Raw genomic sequence first — 10,266 nt, 5'->3', positions numbered from 1 at the left:
GTTTCGTGCATTGGCATACGTGCTCTACATGTCTCCAAAGAATGTGTCCAGTGTCGTCTGCTTCTGTTTGGCACTGGCACGTTTCCTCACTGCAGCACAGACAACGTCCAGGCAATGCAGTTCTTCTTCCTCGAAGGCATTTTCAAGGGCATATTGAACCAATCAACCAATGCGGCCTCGTCCACTTCATCGTCTTTTCATCCTCTTTTCCTTTTCTTTGAGACAGACAAGCGTCCACCTACAGCTTCACTCCTGAGATGATCCTCGTCGTTAATCCATCGACAAAGGGTTTTTCTTGGGACCCCTAACTGATTTGCAAGCTGCAATTTTGATGTGTTAGGCGGATATCCTTTCACTTTGTCCAAGAATTCAAGTTTTTCCAAGACGCTGTAATCTTTCCTTTTCGTCGCCATGGTTTGTGCAAAGAGGCTTTCGGCACAAGCAAGTCAGTGTTTGACTGTCAGTTGTTTCGATCACAGTGTGTAAACTCAGTAAACTCACTGGCAGACCTTTGTGCTGTCATGTGAGTAATGATCATGGAACAAAAACGTGAAAGTGTGAGGTGGCCGTTTAGCCGATGTGCAAAGTTTTCGTGGTGGCCGATTAACCGACAATTTTAACACATAATATGAAGAAAAGATTCGGTCCCAGGGAAAATAGGCCGATTATCCGGAATTGGCCGATTATCCGGATGGCCGATTAACCGGAATTGACTGTGTGTGTGTGTGTGTGTGTGTGTGTGTGTGTGTGTGTCCGTGTGTGTGTGTGCGTGTGTCCGTGTGTGTTTGTGTCTGAAATTCAGGATCCAACTGTGTCCATGTGCACGTGTGTCTGTGTTTATGTGTGTGTGTTTGTGTTCGTGTGTGCGTGAGTATGTATGCATGTGTGTGTGACTTGGAATAATAGGCCGTGAAAAGTAGGATATGCGCCGAAATGGCTGCAATCTGCTGGTCGATGTGAATGCGTGATGTATTGTGTAAAAAAATTCCATCTCACACGGCATAAATAGATCCCTGCGCCTTGAGTCCGAGTCTGGAGATACGCGCGCGATATAAGACTTCATATAATAATAATAATAATGTGTCTGTCTGTCTTTGTGATTCTGGATCAACATTTATTAGTGTGTGTGTGTGTGTGTGTGTGTGTGTGTGTGTTGTGAGAGAACGTTTTACCGAGAATTTACTTTGCAAAGTGAGTATCTACAGCTAGGTTACTTCGAAAAGGGCTTCTGCGTGCTGATCAGTCCTGTGAAGCAATTCATGTTGCAGTGAGGTAGCTACGTGTTTTGTCCACGTGTTTTTAACCAAAATGTCATTGTCCACCAACAAACCTTCTCCTTGGGTCTGTTAATGTTGCTGGGTCACGGGGTCCTGCGTGTCGTCAATAGCCTGTTTCTCATAATAATACTTGTGGCGAAGGTGAGTCATATAAGCATTTGCGGTTCTTGCATTGTTAGATCTGTTCACTATAATGGATCTACTCAAGGCCGCGTCGCAGAGACAAAAATCATTTCCACAGCCGGAAGGCTCGGTTATTCTTTTTAAAGATGTTGCTAGTTCGTTGATCTAACTTTGGTGGGGAGTTGAAAAACCTAAAATTGTAACGTATTTGCATGTGACATTTTCACGGCATGCCTTGATTTAGCCTTCGGCGGTGAAACAGTTGAAAAGCGTTTTAATTCAATCGCAAGGCAAAGTCAAACACATTTACATCAGTATGAGAACAGACTTCCGGATAGATCTGTTGCAGAGATCTTTCACTACACAATATATTTTTCTGTTTTAAATAAGTTTTCTTTGCGAGCTCGTGGAAAATAAGCGATAATTTCGAATTTCGGCTTGTCGCGACGTCAAGTTTTTCACTGTGCATACTCTGATACTGAACACTGCGTAACAAACTGATTCAGCTTTTGCATGACTGCGAGAGTTGATCAGCTTTTGGTTTTTCACTTCAATCGCTTGTCAAGGTCAAGCCAAAGCACATACTGATTAGAAAAATGTTACTGAACTTACTGGTAGATGTATCTCTTGAGATCAATGAGAAGAAAGATCGAGCGACTTCCTAAAACGCCTGTGTTTAAAAGAAAACACTGTGTTCAGAATTAACCCTTTCAACAACGTAATGGTATTTGTGTAAGTTGCTCTTTTAAACATATAATAACAGAAAGTTGATTGTATCGCACGCAAAATTACACGAATCTGGTTAGAATATCTTTCCTTTGCGAGTCTTTGGAACTGGGGCGATAATTTCGAGTGTTTCAGCTTGCCGCGGCGTCATGCAAATAGCTGTATCACTCTGTAAATGACTAGATTCAGCCTTCGGCGGCGCAACCGTTGGATAATCGCTTCACTTCAATCGATCGGCCCGGTCAAAGTATAGCCCGTATTGATGAGAAAAGATGTTCTTCTTGTAGATTAGCCTTTTAAGATTACTGAGAGAAATGGGCGATTTCCAAAAACGCCTGTGTCAAAACAAAAACACTGTGTTCAGAATCAACTATATTCACAACATGTTAATAGTAATTATGAGTCGCTCAGCGGAATACATAATTACAAAGGATTGATCTGATGGTATGCAAAATGTCAGTAAACTGCATCTAATACTTTTTCCTTGCGAGATCTCAGAACATACGCGATTCGGCCTTGGACGGCGCAAAAGTTGAAATATTGCTTCACTTCAGTCGGTTGGCCCGGTTCAAGTATTGAACACATTGATTAGATAAGACATTGTCCTGGTAGATTGGCCTTTTAACATTATTGACAGAAAAGAGCGATTTCCAGAAACATCTGCGTAAAAAGTAAAACACTGTGTTCAGAACCCACCCTTTTTCAAGACGTTAATAAAATGTTAAGTCGCTCTTTCACATACATCATAACAAAGGGTTGATCTTATGCCACACTAAATTTCAGTATTGTACTTTAAATAGTTTTTCTTCGCGCGCTCTTGGAACTTGGGTGACGATTTCGAGTGTTTCGCTTGCCGCGACGTCAAATAGCTTTTTCCCTGTACACCGCGTTTGCGGCTAAGTCCGAAGCGGGAGATAGCGTTTTGGGGCAAGTTCGGGACTTGTTTTACTCATGAACCAAAAACAGCACGTTCACATACCAACAATCATTCAAAAGAACAACAACTGGAGAAACCCTTGCAAGTTGTTTGACTTTTTCAAAATATTTATTTAGCCTTTTAAATCTTCAGAGAAAAGTAAAAAAAAATCACGGCTGTGGCCGCCATTTTGGATTTTCTCTGTGGGCCTCCCTACATTTGTGTGTTGGTTACAAATTGTGTGTGTGTGATCTTTTTCTTCAAACTTTTTCACTTTTCTTCTTTGTTTCACTTGTTTATTCTTGGAGCCGATTTCGCCAAATACCGTACTTTCGTTTGCCTGGTTGATTTGATTTATTGACACAATCTGATTTTTTTTTTCTTCGACGGCCGTTATTATAGTGACGCGGCCTATACGTGGCTTGCCCAATTTTTGTGTTAAAAGTCGGGGGTGCGGCTTATAAAACGGTGCGTCTTGTAATCCGTCAAATACGGTACACAGTCCTTGTGTCCTATGTAGTGAAATAATTATAGAGATGCAAAAAAAACTATGATTAAAACTTGTGAGTTGAAGCGCATCAAAAACTTTGTTGGGGCAGTGCACATCTTTGACCACAGGTTGTTTTTTTTTCAAACTGGAAGCAGACCATATGTGTGGGCTTCTTTCAAAAGCATTTCAAAATATGACCCTTTAAGTCACAGGGTTTGGCCATTTTGATAAACTGACAAGCACTAAATAACATACAAAACACTTTCTTGACTGACTGAGTCTTTTTATACCCAAGACAAATCTGTTTTGAGGGACTTAGCAGGCACACCATGATATAGAAAATCAGCCTTTGGGATAAGTGGAGAAGCAAAATCAAGTATTAGCACAGACTATTATTGTCTGTGTACATGTGCAAAATTATACCTCTTTACTATACTGAGAGGCATAAATTCCGCAAACTGATCTTTAAAAAATCACAAAAAATCAACTCAGTGGTGAATGTTTTCAATGTTTGAATATTTTATTTATTGGCCATTTTAGTGTTTATAAACCTTCGCTTTATTGATTTTGAATAGAACATCATGAAATGACAATTTTTCAAAAAAAGTGACTGAGTCCAAGCGCAATGATTTCGGAAAACGTTCAGTGTTCATCACGTTCAATGCTTTGGCCAGCTCTAAGCATCCCAATCACTTGCTGTCTCTCTCCTTCATCAAGTCGTGGCATGATTGTGATATCTGATACAGCCAGTTGCATTGTATAGGGCCATACACTATCTGTTTTACGTCATTGTCTCCCGTTCAGCCCATTGTCTTTATTAGCACAGTGAGCTGTGGCTGGATCAGCAATACTGCAAAGCACACGCTGACAGCGTCAAACATTTGCTCCGACACTCAAGATGTCAACTACAAATTACAGGTTCAATCTGATTTTCGTTTGAGAGCAAAATCGTTCAATGCACTATTTGCAGAATGTATGCCTTTCAGTTTATTCCCCCCTCTGCTTCTTTACCTCTGTAAACTTGTAGAGCTAGTTATTTTTCGATAATGACCCAGCAACCAAACAAATAACGAGCCAGCAACAGCCTGAATCCTCGATAGTGCAATGGGTTGAGAAGCTGTTCTGTTTTGGTACTACTTTTGCGACTGAAAAGTTCCGAACGCTCTATACGTACGAAATATACATCTCTGGAGCAAACAATACAAACATACCGCATTTAAATTAACAACTACAGGCCTGAACACATGAATCTCCATATAAAATCCATGAGTTCGGTTGTTTTCTGAATATAGATCTGCTGTGCACACACCGTTCATCACAAGCAAATTCCCAAGGCAAGTAACTCATACTCTTGCCGACAAGAGTAGTTCCCCTTCTTTTAACGCAGTTTCTTCGACAACACTGACTGCAATCCGACGGTCAGTTTTCAACAATATTTCATTTTATAAACAGATCACACGCAACCAAATGCACACATCTCATCAATTTAAACAACATAAAGCGGTTTCATACACTATTTTCCCCAAAAAACTGAACTTCATACAGTAATTAACGTTGGAACACGGGTGCAAAAGTTCGTCTGCTAGTCCCATTTGACGAAAGAACATTATCTTTAGCGATACTAAAACATAAACAGAACACACAATATCTGCCTTTACCGCCACAGCAGAATAACAGCTTATCTGTGTACTTGATTTTAGTCTAAAACAGGGAAACTGACAAGAAGTGTTAACAGAATGGAATGATTTGCACGGAACTATACAACCGCGCATTAATCGATCGCCTGCGCAGGTTGACTGGTTGAGTGATTCGGATTCGATCAAACTTTCGCACAAAAACTCCTGTTTTCTTTGAATAACTGAAGAAAGGGGGAATAAAGAGGTTACACACCTCGTCTCAGTGATTATTAAAAATAATGGTCTCAGTTCGCGGTCATGAAAAAGCTCGCTGAAGCTCGCATTTTTCATGATCCGCTAACTTCGACCATTATTTTTAATAATCACTGAGACTCGGCATGTAACCTCTACATATATACCTCTACAGGACGTCTTTTGTATGCTTTAAGATTGTGTTTTCTTGCACTGATTTGTCTTTTTTAGATAAGTTTGTATGATAGTATATATTTGTAAATCTTTTTCCTTGCTTTCGAGTCCCCCTTTAGTCAAATAATAAGTATATTTTGTTTCTATGGTTTTCTTTCCTGTTTATCCAATAAAACTGGACTTTGTTTGTTTTGTGTGTTCCAGGTGAAACAGCAACGGAGATCCGTTACGTCCACATTCTGAATAAAGTACTGCCACCCGACGTTCGAGTCTTGGCCTGGGCGCCAGTGGAGGAGTCATTTAGCGCAAGGTAAGAAAAACAAGTTGCGTAAGGCGAAAATACTATATTTAGTCAAGTAGCTGTCGAACTCACAGAATGAAACTGAACGCAATGCCATTTTTCAGCAAGACCGTATACTCGTAGCATCGTCAGTCCACCGCTCATGGCAAAGGCAGTGAAATTGACAAGAAGAGCGGGGTAGTAGTTGCGCTAAGAAGGATAGCACGCTTTTCTGTACCTCTCTTTGTTTTAACTTTCTGAGCGTGTTTTTAATCCAAACATATCATATCTATATGTTTTTGGAATCAGGAACCGACAAGGAATAAGATGAAAGTGTTTTTAAATTGATTTGGACAATTTAATTTTGATAATAATTTTTATATATTTAATTTTCAGAGCTTGTTTTTAATCCGAATATAACATATTTATATGTTTTTGGAATCAGCAAATGATAGAGAATAAGATAAACGTAAATTTGGATCGTTTTATAAATTTTTATTTTTTTTTACAATTTTCAGATTTTTAATGACCAAAGTCATTAATTAATTTTTAAGCCACCAAGCTGAAATGCAATACCGAAGTCCGGGCTTTGTCGAAGATTACTTGACCAAAATTTCAACCAATTTGGTTGAAAAATGAGGGCGTGACAGTGCCGCCTCAACTTTCACGAAAAGCCGGATATGACGTCATCAAAGACATTTATCAAAAAAATGAAAAAACGTTCGGGGATATCATACCCAGGAACTCTCATGTCAAATTTCATAAAGATCGGTCCAGTAGTTTGGTCTGAATCGCTCTACACGCACGCACACACGCACACACATACACCACGACCCTCGTTTCGATTCCCCCTCGATGTTAAAATATTTAGTCAAAACTTGACTAAATATAAAAAAAGAAGAAAAAAAGAGTAGCAGACATGAGATCTGTACGTAAAGTTATTGTTTTTTGTAAATGCAAAAGCCCAAACTAAAAATTATTTTTGTTTTTCTTAGTCAGTGTCAGCACAGAACAGTGTGTATAAACCACAGCTTCGCTCACCGCTAGTGTTTTTCAGGAGAAATGGAGGTTTCAGAGTCCTGTGTATCAGAACACAGACAATGATTGAAGAATTTGATCCTTGTGATGAAAGATTGATTCAGAATTCTCTGTAAAGGTGACATGGTATAAGAAGACGATGTTCAGAAATAACCTTGCTGCGTTTGTATGTGTTAAAGAGTGAATACTCTTGGAAACATTGAGGCAAGCTTTACCTGCCTGATATTTAGGCCAGTTACTAGCGAGCAGCTTTTCTCCACATGTGGTCCTTGTTTATATATGTCGAGACACAACCGGCACGGTTGGCCTAGTGGTAAGGCGTCCGCCCCGTGATCGGGAGGTCGTGGGTTCGAACCCCGGCGGGGTCATACCTAAGACTTTAAAATTGGCAATCTAGTGGCTGCTCCGTCTGGCGTCTGGCATTATGGGGTTAGTGCTAGGACTGGTTGGTCCGGGGTCAGAATAATGTGACTGGATGAGACATGAAGCCTGTGCTGCGACTTCTTTCTTGTGTGTGGCGCACGTTAAATGTCAAGGCAGCACCGCCCTGATATGGCCCTTCGTGGTCGGCTGGGCGTTAAGCAAACAAACAAATGTGGAGACACGCCGCTCGCTAGTATCGTCATGATAGTCACCAGCAACGTAGGGACACTTTAGGCTGGTTTCAAGGCTGACCTTTGATGGTGGGTGCCACTGTGTGAGAAATGCACCTAATGGCATCACTTTTTTCTGTTTGTTTGCTTGTTATCTGTTTTGCTTATATTGACTTTAGGTGTCTTCTTTTGATAGCAGTGCTTTATGTTTTGGCAGGTTCAGCTGCAAGAAAAGGACATACAAGTATTTCTTCCCCAAAGGCAATCTGGATCTTGAGGTAAGTGTCAGCCACAAATGTTCCGGTAGCTTACCTACCTCTCTAACTTTCTTTTCTGAACCTTTAAAAAGGAAAAGGAAAACAGAAAAGAAAATTACCGCACTGTTGTTCTCAGGCTTGGAACCCTGATGCATACTTACAAGACACATTGGTCTGACCCCTGGCGGGTCGACCGCCTGATAGTTTTGACATGTAGGAGGTCTTCTGACACAATTTTTTGACTTGCTGAGTAATCGGTGAGTCTTAGTACTGAGCAGTGTCTGTCTGTATTTGGACCTTTAATTCATTCCAAAGGTTTTGGAGGATGCATTGAAGATCAAATTTATAAGGGTTGCATAATTATCGAGTACTTTCAGTAAACGATTTCCCAGAATTAACCATTCCATTTTTTAGTAACATCAGTCCAGATCCAACACTGTTCTATGGTCCTCCCGAGTGTGGAGAGAACACTGTTTACTTTACCAAACAACAGCAGTACATTGACAAATGGACCAGTTTGTGTGATGGCGTTTTACTTTACCAAACAACTGTAATATATTGACAAATGGACCAGTTTGTGTGATGGCGTTTTACTTTACCAAACAACAGCAGTACATTGACAAATGGACCAGTTTGTGTGATGGCGTTTTACTTTACCAAACAACAGCAGTACATTGACAAATGGACCAGTTTGTGTGATGGCGTTTTGCTTTACCAAACAACAGCAGTACATTGACAAATGGACCAGTTTGTGTGATGGCGTTTTACTTTACCAAACAACAGCAGTACATTGACTAATGGGCGGGGTTGTCTGTACAGTTGCTGAGTGCGGCAGCGAGCAAGCTGGTAGGCGAGCATGACTTCCGCAATCTGTGCAAGATGGACGTGGGAAACGGCGTCACCACCTTCAAGCGGCGCATTATGCACGCTGAAGTGGCCATCATGGATGAAAGGTGAGACACACTGTCATTTCCCTGTGTGTGTGTGTGTGTGTATGGGGGGGGGGGGGGGGGGGTCATTGTGATAAAAACCAGAGGTTAGAATGAAGATGAAATGTTGATTTCAATGCTTGTTATTCCTTTAGGTGCCAGGAGATTGGTTCCACATGACTCTCGCTCTCGTTGCCTTGTGTGCATTTCCAGCTCTTAATTCCCTTTGATTTTTAGATGCACACTCATTAGTCAATTTCACACTACTTTGCCTGTTCCAGTTCCCATATGTGAACTGTGTATGTGTGTGCAGGTGTGATTGTGATAATGTATTATAGTGCAATGTGTTATTCATTGATACGTGTGTGAATGCACTTTAAATAATGTCATGTCACTGTTTTTCCCCCCAATGATTTTACAGCGCTTTGAGCAGGGATTAACCCCCGGATACAGGCGCTTTATACATATTATGCGTTATTACTATTATTATTTATATGTCGTGCAGGGAGAACGGCTACTCCATGTGTGAGCTGACGGTGGTGGGGCAGGCCTTCCTGTGGCATCAGATTCGCTGCATCGTTGCTGTCCTCTTCCTCATCGCTCAGGGCAAGGAGGAACCAGAGGTGAGCTCACAACTGTCTTGCCTGCTTTCACTACCACATGTAGACAGGCGCAGTGGCCTAGTGGATAAGACATCGGCCTCCTAATCGGAAGGTCATGAGTTCAAATCCCGACCGCGGCGCCTGGTGGGAGAAGGGTGGACTTGAGATTTTTCTGATCTCTCAGGTCAACTTATGTGCAGACCTGCTAGTGCCTCAGTGCCTAGTGTACAAAAAAGCACAAGACCAAGTGCGCACGGAAAAGATCCTGTAATCCATTTCAAAGTGCATGGGTTATAGAAACACGAAAATACCCAGCATGCATCTCCCGAAAGCGGCGTATGGCTGCCTGAATGGCGGGGTAAAAACGGTCATACACGAAAAAACCCACCCGTGCAAAAACATGAGTGAACGTGGGAGTTTCAGCCCATGAACGAAAAAGAATAAGAAGACTACCACAGGTACAGATCAGCCAGGAAGATGACATGTGGCCCGACTTTGAGTTCCTTAGTGTCCAGCACTTGCATGCAATGTTCAGTGGAGAAGAAACATCAAGGCCCGAATTGAAGTACAGGTTATTTTCTGATAATTTTGTATTCAGTTTATCGGCAGTATGCATCAATTATGTGACTGAATGACTAATTTGTATAATGGTGACACTTTATAGTATGTTGCATGTTTATGAATGTCCTAAGACAGTATTTATAAGCTTCTGTGGTCAAGTTTCATCATCTTTGTCATCATTTTGAATTTGATACATCAGTGTGAATGTTTTGTTGTGTTCCAGATAATAGAGGACTTGCTGAATGTAGACAAGTGTCCCAGGAAGCCACAGTACAGCATGGCATCAGGTACTGACTTTCGCTGTTATCTGTTGCTGTTAAAAATCATTTTGAGGTTGCAATTACACTGCAGGTATTGCTTTCGGTGAGGCTATCCACCTGTTCCGATTTTGATAGGTTCTGGTATTCTCACCATGTTACAATATCTGGATAT

The 10,266-nt window shown here is 41.2% G+C and overlaps 1 protein-coding gene across 2 annotated transcripts in view; it reads left to right on the top strand.

Annotated features, from left to right (window-relative positions):
• The window catches only part of LOC138978154 (uncharacterized), a 48,077-nt gene that overhangs the window by 24,319 nt on the left and 13,492 nt on the right, over positions 1-10,266 (top strand). For both annotated transcript variants that reach the window (XM_070350812.1, XM_070350813.1), the window contains exons 8-12: positions 5,779-5,884; positions 7,703-7,763; positions 8,562-8,695; positions 9,177-9,294; positions 10,058-10,121. In XM_070350812.1, the coding sequence (XP_070206913.1) occupies positions 5,779-5,884; positions 7,703-7,763; positions 8,562-8,695; positions 9,177-9,294; positions 10,058-10,121 (483 nt within the window). The remainder of the gene's footprint in view (positions 1-5,778; positions 5,885-7,702; positions 7,764-8,561; positions 8,696-9,176; positions 9,295-10,057; positions 10,122-10,266) is intronic.

Source organism: Littorina saxatilis, linkage group LG10, assembly GCF_037325665.1.
Source record: "Littorina saxatilis isolate snail1 linkage group LG10, US_GU_Lsax_2.0, whole genome shotgun sequence".
Taxonomy (NCBI): Eukaryota; Metazoa; Mollusca; class Gastropoda; order Littorinimorpha; family Littorinidae; genus Littorina; species Littorina saxatilis.
The sequence above is the reverse complement of the archived record's forward strand: the minus strand, read 5'-3'. Positions and strand labels throughout refer to the sequence as shown.